An 18,223-nucleotide genomic window follows, 5' to 3' on the forward strand; every position below is an offset into this window, starting at 1 on the left:
TAACACCTATCCCTTGAACTGGATTCGGTGTATTGTCTGCTATGTAGATGACATTTTTCTGACCTTCTAATGGTTTCATCTCTATGAACCATTCCTGATGATTAGTCATATGAGATGATGCACCGCTGCCGATGTACCAAGGATCCTGTTCCACTTGGTCGACTTAATAGCTGAAATCCTCTTTGGGATTGAAATCAGTGTCTAGGTACATTGTATTAGTCTGATGCAATTCCTTGCTTGCAAGAAACATTTTTCCATGTTCATTTGCAAAATGACTATGACTAGAATGTCCACCACGATGATTTCCTCTGCCTCGGGAATTCCCTCAATTATTGTTGGATTGACTGCCTTGGTCGTACTGCTTCTTACGGCAATCTCTTTCATAGTGTCCAAACTTGTGATAGTAGTTGCACTGAATGTTTGACACATTGGTGGATGCATTCCCTCATCCTTGAAATCTTCCTCGATTGGAATGATTTCCTCTTTGCTGACTCTGATGTTGCTGAGGATGATGCTGATGCTGATGTTGATTCTGACTTTGATTTTGTTGATAATGACCACTTTTCTGGTATGATCTACCTCTTCCTCTACCTCTGCCTCTGCTTCTATCCGAAGGTGTGAATGCCTGATCATTATAATGACCTTTACATGCTTGATGGCCTGAGTCCTGAGTTCTTCACCAAGTAGAACTAATTGAAGTTCTTCCAGTGTTGGAATTTCTGTTGGATGGCAATACTCTGGACTAGATTCTCGTATCCCTCTCCTAGTCCATTCATGATTACTTGAACCATTTCTGTGGGGTTCATAGTCTCTCTTGCTGCTGCAAGTTGATTGTTGTAGTCTTTTATGCAGAGTACATAAGCATGACTAGTTTCACTGTTGTTGCAAAAACTCTGGTTGATCTGGTTTCTCAGGGTGAGAATTCTGGATGTGTTCTTGGACTCATAGAGAGCCGCGAACATATCCCATGCTTCTTTTGATGTCTTGACTATGTTGAGCCGTCCTAGCATGACATCTTGCACATTCTGCTTGATCAGGTGATAGGCATACTTGTCTTTCTTATCCCATTTTGCTTGAGCTTGGGCAATGGCAGGATCTGCTATTGGTGCAAAAATTGTTTGTGTAGATGTAGATCCTGATGTAGATTCCGTTGCTGGTGTTGTGACAACAGATGGAGTAGAGCTACTGGTGGCTGGATCGGCCAATGGTCTAGGTGTAGACCCATCGACATACTCCCATTTGTCCTGAAGCACAAGAATGGTCTCCATTTGGTATTTCCATATACCGTAATTGGAGTTGTCTAACTTAGCAGATGCCTCCAGATTGAGATTGCTAGTCAACATGGTGCAAGAAATGTACTCAAAAAGTGTCGTGAAGATCTATGTATGAATCAACTGCAAATACACTGAATATGCCAAGTGAAATCTCTGAACCATCGGTGAAGATAGAACTGCAGTATATAAAATCTGATCTGAATTACAAGGCTTGTGGCAATGATGCTGGGAATAGCCAAGAGGCCTTACAAGGCTGAAATGATGTGCACGATGCCATGAGATAGCCGAATAGGCTTTACAATGGTGGCATGTGTGTGTGAAATCAAATGCTATCTACCCACTGAATCAATCTGCAATGCCTCTAAACTCTGAAGTTTGCTCACTGAACTGATGAACGTAAGGTTTCAGGTAATGTAATGATGTGAAACTATATGTGAGTGTATGGATTGACTCCGAGTAGGTACTAGTCAGGAATTTCGGGCATGGCTTAGATTGGCAACTTGGGGAAATTCAAAGCATCCCCTCTATGGCGATCTAGTCTACTTTGATCTAGATCTAAACCAATCGTCGATTGATGAAAGAACAGCAAATAATTCCTTTTATTTTGTTCTTTTTAAGTGCTAGGTCAGATGCATCGATGTAGAGGAAAATGTGCATGAAGGAAGTGGTTTTGTCAGTGAGTCTCAAAAGTGAGTGTAACTTGCATCGAAATGTGCGCATTGCGTAGAGTACGAAAAAACGAGCAACTTTCCTTTTTGGAGCGCCGCCAAATTCTTCCTAGATCAAGAGATACGACTTGATCTAGGTGGAGGGGCAAAAGGAGTGCAAATGGTGCTCAATGATGATGTGTCACTATGAGTCACATGTAGTGATGATGTGGCACTGTGCTTAGCAAGAGGTGTGCCAATGAAGCTCTGTGCTGAGGTGGCAACTGTGTGCACATGTAGTGTGTGCACAGTGTGCTTGACAAGGGACTTTGCTTGTAGAGGTCAATGCTGACTGGACTGCTGAGGTGGCAGTGCTAAGGTGGCACAGATGAGGTCAGCAAGGTGACATGGCAATGCTGATGTGGCAGTAATGATGTGGGTAAGCTGATGTAGCAGCTGATGTGGCAATGATGATGTGTCAACTGATGTGGCATAGGTGACGATGTGGCTTGATGACATGTCACTAATGATGTGGATTACTGATGTGGCACAATGTTGACCAAGTTCTCTAACCTATGATCAATCTAACCCGGATTAACTTACCTAACCCAGGTTGGAGCTTATCTGCCACGTGTCAAGGATTGGGTAGTCAGAATCTTTGAGATGCTGACGGAATCTTAAAGATTCTATCGTCGTCTGTGATGGTTGACGGATGGAGAGGAAGATTCCATTGGCACTGCTATCCGTGAGCTCGTGGAGGCAGAGCGCTTTGGAGCTGGAGCTAGGTGACTTTGCTGGAGGAGCGGCTCATTGGCCTTGAGAGATTCGTCTACGAGGCATTTGCTACTGGAGGCGGCACTCAAAGATGGCTGAGCCAGGTGTGTGGATTATCTTGGCTGTCTCAGACTAGTTGCTGGAGATGGAGCCGTTGGTGGACTGGCACTGGTGCAGTTCCATTTAGAGAGGTGCTAGGTTGTCGCATGGAGAGCCATCGCTGGGTCTAGAGCTCCAGCTCCTCTATGAACCTTTGTGGATGGTGCGTTTGTAGTCGTGGTTATTGTCGGTGAGAGCAGCTCATTGTAGAGTGTTGGAACTATAGAGTTTGGTCGTCTGGTGGCACTGTTGTTGCAGGAGATGCAACCCGTGGCTGCAGCCCATATCTGTGGCTAGTTGAAGCTACGTTGAGAGCTTCGTGGTGGAGCCTTGTTGGAGAAGGTGCTTTGGGAAGACAGGAACTGGGTGCCAAATTATGTTGGCAGTTCTCTGTGAGGTCGCCTTGGAGTCGAAGCAGCCATTGGAGAAGGAGCTATTTTGGCGGATCGATGAAGAGCCAGGGAGCTATGCAAAGCCACCATTGTAGGATCCCGTTGTGAGATCTATTGCAAGGTTGCCTTAGTTGAGTCACCTAGTGTTTGTTTGGAGAGGCAGCTGTGCTGGAGACTATAGAGCTGTGGATCCTTAGAAGGCTGATGCTGTCTCATGGGAGCCGAGACCGTGAGCCAGTCGTTGGTGGATGGAGGGTCTTCTTCTAGTGCTGGAAGCGTTGTCGCTTGGAGAGGTTGGCAATTGCTTAGAGAGTAGAGTTGTCTCTATTTTCTTTGAGCATAAAGAATACATAGAGAATAGAAGAGACGACTCAAGGAATGTTGAACACGAGCTCAAAATGCTACAATCGGGAGAGAAGAATGAACTTATAAATTAGAAAGAGACCTCACAGGACCATTCTCTCATGAAATGAACCTTGAGAATGAAGAACAACATAACTCTCTTTCCAAATGGATGGCAATCTCTTCACTCAAGCGAAGTGAACTGAATGAATGAAATTTCTCTCTCTCTTAATGAACTCTCAAAGGAGATGAACGGACGAAAATTCCTCTCACATGAATGGAAATCTTTCATCAACGGAATGAAAGATAGAAACCTCTCAATCTCTCAATCTCTTTCGCACTCCCAGGAATCACAATACCTCAGCAGAAGGCAAAAGAGCTCTGATACCATGACAAAATATGAAGAGGGGAAAGGAGAAGAGTGGAGATGAGGAGAGAGGGAACAGCTAGAAAGCACACCACAAATGACTAACTGTACACTAGATTTAGTTGAAAAAATAGAATATATAAAAACCTTTTTAGGGTTAAGGTTAGGGGATCTAACCCTTTCCTTTATAGCACTCTATAAGGTTAGTGCTATGCACATATGATCATGTTATGGTGCTATGCACACATGATCACATGATGTTGAGCATGAACTCTCAACAGAGTGGTGATTCTCAATGCTTTCAACTTCTTTTGCTATGCAAATGATGAAGAGTACAATATCTTAAAGCTGTTATGTGCACTTCCAATTGTGAGAAGGGTGATTCTTGAATGCATGTATACACAATGTTTTCATGGTGCTGGTTAGTCACTTATTTTTTAAGATTTTGTTGAGGATCACATTGTGGAGGGTTTTCAACAAGTGGTTATGCATAATAAGTTGGTCTTGGTATACTAAGGCTCTGTGGGATCTTGTTCGGGACATTAGTTGGATTTGGGTGTTTTCTTTTTGTGTTTCATCATGTTGAAGATTCCAGTGTTTTGAGGGACCCAAGGGGAAGACCTGGAGTCTTATCTTCGGGATTTTGTTTGAGGATGCTAACTTTTTGGATGGTCCATGAAGGATCGGATGGAAATATTGCCTGATTTTCTTGAAGGTGTAGCCTTGAGTTGGCATGAGGCCTTGCCAGACTCCACCAAGGAGGACTGGGGCCAAGTGATGGCAGCAATGAAGTAGAGATTTCGGGTAGTGGAGTCACCAAATGCTTTGATGTTGCAATTGGACCGGTTCTATCAAGGAGAGGGTGAGATGGTCTCTGGGTTGGCAATCCGATATGAAACTTTATGGACAAAGTATGAAAGGGCAGCTTTGCGAGCTGTGGCATCTGCATCATCGGCCCCTCAAAGTCTCTCAAGGATGGAGCACTTAAAGATGAGAAAATTTGTTATGGTTTTGGAGCCTCATCTTCGCTCAAAAGTAATGACTAAAGATCCAACAACATACATGGAGGCACTTCGCATTGTGACCAACAAAGAAGCTTCTCTAAAGATCAAATACTCTTTTATGTCTTCAATAGCTTCAACTCCTAAGGTGGAGGTAATGGGCACTCCTCAGGTACCAAAGTCCTCTGAGTTAGATCATAATATCTCCCAATTGATGGCAGAGTTTGCTGATTTGAAATTGCATTTGGTTAATGCACGACAACCTAGAGCACCAAAGAGTGAGGATAGACCTCGAGATAAGAGTGGGGTCACTTGCTATGAATGTAATGAAAAAGGTCACTATCGCCCCAAGTGTCCTAGATTGAGAAAGAAAGAAGAAAAACAAGTATCCTTGTTAGAAGCTTCTTGAAGGGATGAGGAAAGAGAGGTAATGATGGCTAAACGGGGGTGTGGTAAAGCAAAAGAAGAAGAAGAAAGCAAGGAAGAAGCAGATGAGGAACATCAGGAAGAGGAACACCGTAGTAAGATGAATTCTTGCACAGTGAGAAGGGCAAAGGTTTCAATAGCGATGTCTTGTCAAGTGTGGATGAGTTCATGCAACAAGATCATCGAAGAATTTGAAATTTTCGTCATGCATCACAAAAACCTACAACCTAAAACATACTTCAAAATTACTTGCAAATCTAGTTCGAAACTTCACTATAAATAAGTGTGGAGATGACATGCTAGGATGCTTTTTTACATGCTTAGATTTGAAAGACTATTGTACTTATTGCATATCTAGATTCTTGCATGTACTTGTGGCATATCTAGACTATTGTATCTATGCCTATTGCATATCTACAATCTTGGAAATATGTTGCATTGTGCATTTTTCATCTTCCTTGTGTACGCATTGCATATCTATATTGGTGGAAATATGGTGCATTTGTACATTTTGCCTCTTGGCTACCACATCCTACTCTGTCAAAATGGACTCTTGATATCATGTAACTTATCTATTTGTGCCCATGTGGTGGATGTTCATGTATTCTTTGTAAAGGGTTAATGCGAGTCTAGTTGACATCCCTCACTTCCATAGGAAGCATCCAACCACGTATGACACTAAGAAAGAACAAGATAATTAGACAGTTCCTCTAAATACGTTTCATGGACACCTATATTTTGCAATATGGGACCTTGCATTTTAAAACATTTCTGAACCAAAAGAAAACCAATTCAAAACTATGTAAATTTGAGTGAGATAGATTTCTATTGCTTGCACAAAAACATTTTGTAGATAGTAGTCATGTTGCATGTTTATAGTGTCTAGATGGTGGAAAGTTTAGTTGTCAAAACCCATTCAATAGTTTTAATATGGCCAATTGATCTAAACCAATTACCCATGTTGCTTTTGTGTGCCTGATTCGGGGTCCCTAATATGTGAAACTTATGATTGTGTTACATTTGAAGATTGAAGACTTGGAGTAGCGTATACTTCCCAAGAAGAACGTAAAGCATATAAATTGTATTATCTACTTAAGAGAAGATTAATAGTCTTCAAGAGATGTCATTGTTGACGAGACTTTATGTACATTGCTTCAATTCTCATTAAACTAATAGTTGCAATGCTTTATATGTATAAATAATTCCTATTCAAATGTTCATCATCCTGAGTACCAATTGTGAGGGTCCAATTAATGTTTGCCTCCTCCAAGTTCGCCCATGGTGGAAACTGAAATAGGTATTCTAACTAAAGGGTTGGCTTCTCAGCTCAAACTGCACTTTGAAAGGATGGGTGGCTTGTTTAGAGCCTTCACTTGTGGCTTGTTTGGAGCCTTCACTTGTGGCTTGTTTGGAGCCTTCACTTGGATCAAGCTTGGCATTTAAAAGAAAAGGAAGCTCATATCACCTTTGGTCAACTACTTGCTTTGTCTCAAAAACTACGAAAAGAATGGGGAAAGCTAGCAAGCACAAGAGTGTCAAAGAACAAAAGTGCCATTCCTCTTATTAAAAAGGTAGATATAGATGTTGGTGATGATGTACCTATGGTTGATGTGATCATTGCGGTTCAAGTGATTTCTAATGTGTACATTGATGGAGGTGCATCGATTAATGTCATGAGTGAGAAGACCATGATAGATGCTGATTTAAAATACTCTAGTACTACCTCTCCTTATCGCATCAAATTGGCTGACAACACTAGGGTTAACACCTTGGGAGTTGTGAAGAATCTAGAAGTGGATGTATGTGGAATCTCTGTGTCGACTACTTTTTAGGTGATCCCTACCAAGCCAGATGCACGTGCCTATCCATTGATTTTGGGAAGGCCTTGGCTATGCAAGGTGAAGGCTGTTCAAAAGGTGGATGCTAGAGAATTGATTTTGTAGGATAAGAAGGTGCACTACAACATCAAAAGTCACAAAAAGGAAGTTGACGAGGAGGAGTCTTCAACATCAGAGAGTTCGAGCTCTGACTTATTAATTGATGAAGAAGAAGAGACAACGTGTAGCTCCGAGGAGTCCAGCTCAGAGGGTGAGGTGGAAGAAGTGGCCTTTGGTCTATCTTGGTGCTGATTGGGATGAGTCAGGGGGGAATAAGGTGGTGGTACAAGAAGATCCTATAGAGACACCTCATGTGGAGGATGTGGAGCACACTAAACGATGCCAACGCAATGAAGAGCTTCTTGGTGATTCTCTATCGATAGGTAGTGAGAAGCTCCAGTACTTGGATATGTTAGATGATTTATGTCTCTTTGCAAAATAAGCGATTCACAAGTTTGACTAGACTCTCTTATGGAGCACAAGATTGAGTTGAAGCTAGAAAGCAAGCCACTTGTGCAACGCTTAAGGCAATTGGGGTGATCCACTAAGGCACTAAAGAAAGAGGTAACACAACTATTTGAGGTGGGATTCATCTTTCCTGTTGATGATTCAGAATGGATATCTCCTATAGTTGTCACACCAAAGAAAGGAACTAAGTGGTGGCTTTGTGTGGACTTTCGTCCTTTGAATGCATGCACTAAGAGGGAACATTTTCCTTTGCCATTCCAAGATGAAATACTAGACCAAGTAGTAGGGCATGAGACGTATTCTGTATGTGATGGGTATCCTGGGTACTTTCAAATTCGTATCTGGGAGGAAGATCAAAAGAAAACATCATTTGTCACACCTTGGAGATTTTTTGCATACAAACTGATGCCTTTTGGTTGACCAATGCACTAGCTACATTTCAAAGGTTCATGAGTCAAGTGCTCGAGCCTTACTTGGGAAAGTTCATAAGGGTGTTTTTGGATGATTTTTGCATTTATTCTCGGCGCATGGATTGTTAGATATCGATGCTCCACTCTCATGTAACTATGTGGGAACTAGCTAACTCTACTTGTAAGCCCCCCATATGAGGAGAAGGCATTTGAGTAGCTCAATTATCTGGTAGGTCCTAGTTTGGACACTAGATGGGGGCCATGTGTGGCCTGATGGTTGGACGGCTTCGGATAGAGTTGGCACACTACCAACTAGGCTACATGCAAGTGTGGGAAGGCATCCCATGACTGACTGCACTAAGGGTAGATGGAGCATTTCTTGGGGCAACCCACTCTCAGGCTACAGGGCCCCCATTTGGAGCCCAGATGATCCCAGATGGCTCTGGGCTGAACACGAGTGGTTAGATGCTCTATTCTATGCCACGATTCTAACGTGTGGTTAGTGTCCTATTTCGACTACCAGTCGACCGTTTTGGACCGACTAGGTCGGTCTCCCAATTGGGTCTAACTAACTACAACTGGTGGCTATATAAGGGCAAGCGCGTGAAGCCCATCATCATCACTGGCTACAGCAACCTTGATTCCTTAGCATCTAGCCTCCGTCCTCTACTGTTTCTAGCATGCCATCGAAGCTTCTCACATAGGAGTGCATGGCTAGGAGGTAGCACCATCTATTGTATTAGTTTTACAGTAATCAAATTTTTGATTCTCCATACTATCTGCTTTTCTCTCTTGCATATGAGATCCCGTATATGTGGAACAACCACCAGGTTTTGTGATCCTCGGTTCAGAAGGTAAAGTCTATAAATTGAAGAAGGCACTTTACAAGCTAAAACAGGCCCCACGAGCATCATACCAGTGGATTGATGCCTACTTTCTACAAAACGGGTTCAGGAGGAGCCCATCTGATGCAAATTTATATATCTACAAAGAAGGAGGCAGGTGTATGATTGTGGTCCTTTATGTGGATGACCTTGTCATAACAGGGAACCATGAAGAAAAGATCTCGTAGACAAAGTAGTTGCTAGGAAGAGAGTTTGAAATGACAGACCTCGGACTAATGCATTTCTATTTACTTGATTATGGCATCACCTATACCAAGGGCAACACCTTGACCTGATTCTATGACTCGGATTGGGCAGGAGACGTGGACAGTAGGAGATCAGTGACATGTTATTATTTCTCACTTGGATCTAGAGCTGTGTCATGGGTCAGCAAGAAGCAACCCACAGTTGCTTTTTGTTCTACCGAGGCTGAGTATAAATCAGCATGTTTTGCCTCTTGTGAGAAAGTGTGGTTGAGGAGGATTCTAGGGGACATGGGTGTAGTGCAGAACAAGCCTACACAGTTATCATGTGACAATCAAAGTTGCATGGCAATTGCAAAGAACCCTGTGTTCCACGCTTGCACAAAACACATTGAGATTCAATATCACTTTGTACACGAGCTCATCATGGATGGAGAGGTCGACTTGGTGTACTGTCTGACTATAGAGAATGCTGCAGACATCTTCACGAAGGCTCTTAGAAAAGACTTGCTGGAGAGGCATCTTCATCGACTTGGCATTGGGACGAAAAAGTAAGTTCACTTGCGGGTGGACATTAAGTAGGGGTGTTAGATATCAATGCTCCACTCTCGTGTAACTACGCGGGAACTAGCTAACTCTACTTGTAAGTCCCCCATATGAGGAGAAGGCATTTGAGTAGCTTGGTTATCCGGTAGGTCCTAGTTTGGACAACAGATGGGGGCCATGTGTGGCCTGATGGCTGGACGGCTTTAGATAGAGTTGGCACACTACCAACTAGGCTACATGCAAGTGCAGGAAGGCATCCCATGACTGACTGCACTGAGGTAGATGGAGCATTTCCCAAGGTAGCCCACTCTCGGGCTGCAGGGCCCGTTTGGAGCCCCAGATGATCCCGGATGGCTCTGGGCCAAACGCAGACCGATTGGTTAGATGCTCTATTCTGCGCCATGGTTCTAACATGTGGTCGATGGCCTATTTCAAGACCAACCTCCAATCGGTCGTTTTGGGCCGACTGGGTCGGTCTCTCGATTGGGTCTAACTGACTTTGACTGGTGGCTATATAAGAGCAAGCCCATGAAGCCCATCATCATCACTGGCTATAGCAACCTTGATTCCTTAGCATCCAGCCTCCGTCCTCTACTGTTTCCAGCATGCCATCGAAGCTTCTCACATAGGAGCGCACGGTTGGGAGGCAGCACCATCTATTGTATCAGTTTTATAGTAATCAAATTTTTTATTCTCCATACTATCTATTTTTCTCTCTTGCATATGAAATCCTGTTATCTGTTGAGCATAGACATTGTATTGTTTTCTTACATGGATCACATGGAGAAGTTAAAGATGGCCTTAGCTAGGATTGATGAAGCAAAAGGGTGTCTAAATCCTAGCAAGTGTCATTTGGCTCAAACAAAAGTAGCCTTGTTGGGGCATATTGTCTCTAAAGAAGGCTTGCAAATGGATCTTGACAAGGTTCAAGTAATGATGGCATTGCCAAGTCCTGAGAGTGTCACTGGTGTTCGCAGAATTCTAGGAAAGAGCAAGTATTATCAACACTTTTGTGATGATTTCACAGAGATAGTGCATCCCATGAACTTGTTGACAAGAAAAGGAGTTTCTTTCCAATGGGGTGTGGAGCAACAAGAGTCTTTTTAGCAACTTCAAGAGGCCATGAGTAAGGGCCCAATATTGAAGCTCCCTGATTGGTCTCAAGACTTTTATGTAAATCCAAGTGTATCTTTGCATTCAGTTGTTGCTGTATTGCTACAAAAAGGAGAGGCAGGTAGAATGCAACCCATCTATTATGCCAGTCGACAGCCTATAGAGGTGGAAACAAGGTATGAAGAAATGGAGCAGCAAGCTGTCTCTTTGGTGTTTTCAATTAGAAAGTTTCACTCCTATTTATTAGCTCGACCATTTTTCTTCCTTACCTCTCAGTTTGTATTAGTATATCTAGTTCGCAAGCCTAATCCTGGGGGGAGATTTGCAAAATGGTTGTCAGAGCTTCAAGAGTTCTCTTTCTCTTTCGTCACACTGAAAATACCACTAGGTCCACTATGGCAAAATTGCTCATAGGACGGAAGGATCTAGGAGAAGAGAAGAAATGTAAGAAGAACATTAAAGATGAAAGGGATACACCACCAACAGCTCTTGTTTTGTATTTTGATGGGGCTTTTAGTGCTTCATGCCAACAAGGAGCCAAAGGGATAGTCTTGATGAATTCTGAAGGTCAAGAGGTGTGGGCAAGAGGACAAAAGCTTCCAGGTATCACAACTAACATGCAGCTGAGTATAATGTTTTGATTCTTAGTTTGGAGGGTTGTCTTCAACGTCAAGTTAAAGAATTGGAAGTAAGAGGAGATTCACAACTTATTATAAAGAAATGCAAGGGAATTATAGGACAAGAAGTCCTCATTTGAAGGAGCTTAATCAAAAGGCTATGGCACTATGTAGTCAATTTTATTTTTGCAAGTTTGTTTATATAAACAGAAAAGAAAATCAAAGGGCAAATGATTTGGCTACTCAAGCCATTGTAGTACAAGACCGAAGGGTGGCTTCTTTGGTAGACATTGGATGGCCAGAACTATAAGATGTTCATCAATATGTGGAAGAAGGCATGTTTCCTCGAGGGTTAACCTTGGGGGGGTCACTCATCATATGTAACCCTATCATGTGAGTTCAACAGAAGGAAATTTTTAATATCTATATTTTACAAAAGTTAATTTACATAAGGGAGTATTTAAAACAATTTTGGGAGAAATTTACAAATTTGTATAGAAAAATGGTACATTTTATTTATGAAAATTTTATAGATAAGGGATTTTAGAAATAGGCTTTGAACGCACGCGATATAGAGGGTTTTTACATAGTGACCCCCTCGAGGGGTTAACTCCATAATAGAAGTAGAGATTGGTTACTTTTGGCCATGCCTCCATAAGGATGTAAATGAATGTCACCAATGGAACCTATTAGCTTGAGGACGTTGATGGCATGGTGATACCCAGACACACCAATGAGTATCACCTTAAATTCTTCTATGATCGACCACCTTGAGGGCCAGTAGACCCTCTCTATCCCTAGGGAGGATCTGCTGGGGGGGGGAGATGTGATGCCAAAAATTGATATTTTTTATTTGGCATTGGTATTGTCTTCTTCTATGTTTGATAAGAGTTTGAGTATCAAGTGATAGCCTAGCAGCTCTCACTTATTTCTATTTTCTAAGATATTGTATGGGATTGAGAGGATGAGTGGAATGGATCATTGTAAATACCATAGGTATGAATTATAAATACCTTGGTATGGGGTGAGAGTTATTTGTGTATGGGATATTATGGGGTTTTTAGAAAATAGGAAGAGTGAGTCATGTCCATGTATTCCAATAATATAAGAGAGATCACATGCCAAGCGTGTGGAAGGCATGTGGAGGAGTGTGGAGTCAAGAGGAATCCTTCTAGAATTTCCATGTGGAATAAGAAGGATGTGGACATATGGAAAAGAGAGGGTCCCTATGGGCTCCTTGTGGGGAGACTCTTGACTTTCTCAATATTTTAAGAGTCTTGAGCATCTTTTAATGGGACACATGGCAAGATTAGCCAAAAAGGACATGGATGGTGACATACGGGCTTATGTGATTGATGGGGAAAGGAATCTATAGGCAACAATTGTAAATGGGTGAAGGAGGGTGACAAAATCTCTATAAAAGGAGCCCTCCTCTCCCTTGTTCATCATCTCTTCCACCATTAGGCCACATGTTGTTGTAGCTCTAGTCTCCTCAAGCCTCTTCCATGATCCTTCTCTCCCTCTTGCAGATATTCTCTTATGTAGACTCTTGAGTCCATCTCTCTCTAGTTTATTCTCTCTTTATGAGTAGCCTTGGAGCTTCCGCTCCCTCTTGTATGTATGAAACCTCTTCTTCTCCCTTGTGTTTATAGTATTTTGAGTGTATTTGAGTGGAGTCTTACTCTCATGGCAATGAAAGTCACTCCTTATCATCTTCCTTGAGTCTCCTTTCTTTTTCTCCATTCTTATGTTCTTTTCTCTCTCTATTCAAGTCTCTAAAGTAGTTCTTGTTCGGCCGCTCACTGTGCACACATGGTCCATCCGTTTCTAGAGCCACAATGCAAACTTATTCCTCTCTTTTAGACGAATTCTAGGGGTATTGGATCATTGATAATTGTGGAGCCTTGAGGGAGTAGCTTGCCTAGGTGAAATCTGCATGGACAGATGGCAGACCCCCTCTCAGTATTGGACCTATAACTTTCTCCTTGGTGGTCCGATTTCAATGAAACTTATATCAGTGCAAAGCTCTCTTTAAGGGTCTCCCTCCCATGTAATTAGTTTTTTTTATTGGGTCTAGGACAAGAAATTATGAGTCTTTGTGTATGACTATTTATTTCTATGGTAGTTTTTACCCCCTTTCAATAAACCGTCCATATCTCTTCAACCGGTTATCTGTTTTCAACGAAACTTAAATCAGTACGAAGCTCACTTTAAGGCACATCCTATATGTACTTTAATTTTTGATATTAGTTTTATGGTGGAAGTTATATATGTTCGTGTTTTCTAGTAGTTTGTAGAATGATTTTGAGCCATTTCTAGAGGCTTCTATGAAGGAGGTGCCATGTTTTCCCAGAATTCACCCATCCAGCCAAATCAGCCCCTTTGAGCCCCTAGATAGATAGTAGTTCATGTCATGTTGAGCCAAAAGATCTTCTTCCAATAACGCATTGCTCTTCTCTTTGGTGCCGACCGGCTTGGTGAGATAATGGCCTCTGTGGATCCTTTTCTTCTCCTGATGCTAGACTACAACGTTACTTGGGATGTTACCATATTCATTCTCCTCTAAGGGAAGCAAGGAGAAAGATATGTTGTGGTTTTCTTTGCATGAAAGTATTTTCTTCATCTCTCTTTGCAAGTGATAAGGGTCTCTATTATTAAGATTGGGAAGAGCAGGAAGCTAAGAGGTGCGTGAAGTTTCATTACCCCCAACTTCATCTCACAACACCACTGACCTGCGTTGTATCTAGCATGTGTATGATGTGCTCCTCAAACACCTTCTGTTTTGTTTGGTTCTTACAGATGTCCTTTCTTTTTGGAGAAACTCTTGTATTTTTGTGCCAAAACATCGTCAACACTATAGCAATGACTTCCGCACTTAGGCTATCTCTCCTTTTCTTCCATTTTGTTGAAGCCCACAAACTTCTAGGATCGGGATGATCATGCATTGCTTTTGCTCTACGTTCAACTGTTGGAGCCACGTTCGTCCTTTTGATTGAAAACATCTTTGACATTGTTTTCCCAAGCCCTTTCTCCTTTGTTTCAAGGGACACCAACATAGCTAATGTTGCCCTCTTTGTAGCTAGTTGATCTAAGTTGTGTACCCCTTTCACTTTCTGTAGGCCATTTCTTAGGTTAGAGAGCATCGCCTCTTGGACGTGCATCTCTTGAGGTGTTGGTAGGGCTTTTACTCTATGAACTTTAGGGTGCAGGCTAAAGCTTGTGAAGACTTAATACTAGTAATCACTTGAATGTCCTAATGTTGCTTCCTGGAATGCTCCCACCAATCATGACACCATAGCTCATGTTCTTCGCTCCGATGGCAATGATCAAATGTGTGCATCTACAACCGCTTCTTGCTGCTGCTACTCTGCAAGGAGTCTTATTTCTTCTCGTTGTTTCTCCCTTCACAAATGCTGTAAAAGTGTCTTTCATTACTGATTCGATACCATGCCAGCACTTTCCTCAACCCGCACTTTGTTCCTTGTGCCTTGACCTAGCTTTTCGACTTTCTTATCTCGCAGCCTTTGTCTGCTTCTCTTGCAAGCCATGGTGAGCTGCATGTTGCCATTGACACCATGGGCATGATCTATCTAGAATAGAACTAGAGAAGCTAGCTGATGGGGCAAGCAAAGAATAGAAGACTTACCTGAAAGAAGACAATGGCAAACCAAATTCTGTGCAAGGTCACGTCAAGGTGCGTGTGGGTTGTAGGGTGAGGGCAAGTTGCAGGTACTTAATCTTCCAAGATTTGATGGGCGGGAGGTGTGAAAATTTAAAATTCATGGGAGTAGCAAATTTCAGCCGTTGGTTTTCCCCCCCTCTAGCGATACACGTTAGCAGACTTGGATATCCCAAACAAGTGCAATGTGGCCTAAAGTGCTTCAAAACACAAATAGGCCCCCATTTTAGGGTGAATCTAGATACCAATACCAACAACTATCAATGTTTTAAGACCACCATGCACTAGTCCCAATAGTTTGGATTCCATAATTTTAATCTGTTTTGGTTTTCAACAAATCAAAAAAAAGTTATGGAGCATGCCCTCAAATGGGTATGCATCACTTTAGTACAGCATTGGAGCCACATTAACCCATGCATAATGATTTCATTTAGGTGTTCCCTTGGGTTGAGGAGAAGCACACGTAGTGCACTTCAGAATGATTAATTGGTTGCATGTATGTATAGAATTAAATTTTGATGTTTTTGAATAAATTGCTATATCCTATAGTCTTTAGGATGCATGCTTCACATGAAAAATCTTTACTTTCATAATTCTCTAGTTGCTATGTGAATAGTTATTCCTAACTTTACTTCAATCACTATATACAAGTTGTCATTTTGGATATTGGAGATTTGAATTTTTTGGGGGAATGGGACAGAGGTCCTAGCTCCTTAGGAATTTCTCCTTTTGTAATTTCAATTTGGGTGGAATAGGGGGATTGTGCATTAGTTTTTTCTCACACTATGGTTGCTCTTTGATGTTCTTATGCTCCTATGTCAATACATATTCATGACTTTCTTGAATCTCTCTTTCTAGAGTGTTGGTTGGAATATTGGAAACTGAATTGTTTGTGGTATCAGCCCAAGCTCCAAGATCACCAGGTATTTCTCTTTTGGTCAGTTGCATTCTTTGATTCATTGTTCATTCAATGGATTTCTTTTCCTCAAAGTACAATAAAAAATGAATGGTGCCTGAGATCTAATATCCAATTTTCTTTTATGTATGCTAGAAGTCATGACTAGGTCAGGAAAGAGAAAATCTCCAATAGGTGGATAGGCTGGTGGTAAGAAGAAAAAGACTCCTAAAAAGAAAGAGCAAGCACCAACAACACCATCCCCCACATCTGCTGACACGCAAGCCAAATCTCCAAATGCAGAGGAGGTTGAAGAGATGTTGGTGGAGAAAGAGTCTGCTAGCAAGAAGGATAGTGGAAAGGCTAAGGTTGATACAAAAGGTGATGAATTTGTCCTTGAATCAATGGATAGTAATGTTGGAAGTGATTTTCTTGAGTCCATAACTATTGATAGAGGAATGGTACCTCCCCGTATCCCTTTGTGCAGATTACTTATTAACCCTAAGGTGAGACAACTTAGGAATGACCTCTCCATTCTCAAGAGAGCATTTGAGATGGAGGGATATGTCCATACAAAGGGTTCCTTTATTATTTCAGTTGGGATGTCTAATGGGACAACCAAAGAGGTGGACGATGAGATAAGAGCTTCATGGGATAAGCATTGGCATGCTGTGAATGATGAGTTTGAGCATGAGCTTCAACAGACTCCTGCATGGGAATTCTTGTCCTGCAAGATGTTATATGTGTGGGAGGGAAACCATCAAACTGCCTCATGGATGGAAAGCATTGGGGAGGTCTTTGTTAATAACAAGGCAAGGCATATCAGGATTCATGCACATATTATAGCTCCAGAGCCTGACAATGAGTTGAGGTTGATTGCAACTTTACAAAGGTTTAACTTGTGAGTATCATCTTTCTTTCTTCCACTAGTTGTTTCAAGCACATATTTCTATTTTCACCTTTAATGCTAAAATAGATTCCATTGTCCGTACACTTGTTAGTTGTGATGCACAAGTATTTCTAGAGGATTTCATGGAAGAAGAAAAGAAAAATATTGAGGTTGTACGGCAAAAGGAGATTGGTCAAGGAAGAAGGGTTTGGTATCCCCTCACACAGGCTATTCTTGGTCGCATGGTTTATGCTATGAGTTCTTATACTTTCTACCTCATGCTTTCTTTCCTTTTGCTTTTGCTTCATCACTTCCTCTATATAGTTTGAATTATAGCTTTGCTGCATACTTGCTTTTGTAGGGCAAGTGGAAATCTGATTTTGAAGCAGCTTGTAAGAAGCTGCCTCCTGGAATGGATAAAGATGAAAGAGTTGTTAAAATAGTTGGTATTAAAAGAACACTCACTCAAACATATATGAGAAAGGTGCATAGGGTGAGTGTGCATTACACTTTGTCTAGTATTACTATGCATTGCTTTCAAATGTCACGCTGAATTTCTTTTGTGTGGTTTTCACAGATTTTGTCAATAATAAGTCCTGCACATGGCAAAGATTGGTTTCACAAATTATGGTCCTTGCCATATGAAGACACAACTACTAAAATTACACTAGACAAGTTGTATCAAGTGGCCATTGCTTCTTACAGCAAGGCTAGGCAGCTTTCATCATTATCTTTACTTGGGTCTGATTTAAATTTGAAGAATAGTTATGGAATGCCATCAAGTGACCATGCCTTCATTGGGTGGCTTGCAAAGGAAGTTTTTATGGACCAAGTTCTTGAAGAGTGTCATAGGTTTTTGTCATAGGTTCAGGCTTCCTTTGTTGGTGTTTCTCCTTTGGAGTTGCCAGAGCATCCTACACTATGCAAATATTTTGAGGATATTGTGGCAAGACATTGGAGTGATTTGTATGAGCCTTTTGCATCCTTCATGTCTGTGGCTACCATGCCTGCAAAACAGGTTGACCTTGTGAATGTAAGCAGAAGAGTTGTTTATAGGTAAGCATTCATCTTTCATTGCCTCATTCTTGAATTTCTATTTCATAGTGTTCTTATGCTTTTAACTACTTGGGTTTTGAATATGTTTATTCTTCATTTGCTGGAAACAAAAAAGATATAGACCATTCCATCTATTTGCAAGGCATGGACAGTGCTCAATCCTCCTACATATTGCATGTACACACATAAAGTCTTTCGTGAGGACATGACTGCAAAAGGAACTATAAGGCTTCAGAGTGGGAGAGAAAGCATTGTCCATGGTGG

The 18,223-nt window shown here is 41.7% G+C and overlaps 1 protein-coding gene across 1 annotated transcript in view; it reads left to right on the top strand.

The window, feature by feature from the left end:
• The window catches only part of LOC147898129 (hyperosmolality-gated Ca2+ permeable channel 1.2-like), a 56,987-nt gene extending 39,219 nt beyond the window's left edge, over positions 1-17,768 (top strand). Inside the window, 2 exon segments of the mRNA XM_087378858.1 lie at positions 17,265-17,396; positions 17,481-17,768. Of these exon segments, the coding sequence (XP_087234984.1) occupies positions 17,265-17,396; positions 17,481-17,768 (420 nt within the window).
• The last annotated feature ends 455 nt before the right edge of the window (positions 17,769-18,223 follow it).

This window comes from Dipteris shenzhenensis, chromosome 9 (assembly GCF_047967505.1).
Source record: "Dipteris shenzhenensis isolate YYH24624 ecotype China chromosome 9, Dip_SZ_1.0, whole genome shotgun sequence".
NCBI lineage: Eukaryota > Viridiplantae > Streptophyta > Polypodiopsida > Gleicheniales > Dipteridaceae > Dipteris > Dipteris shenzhenensis.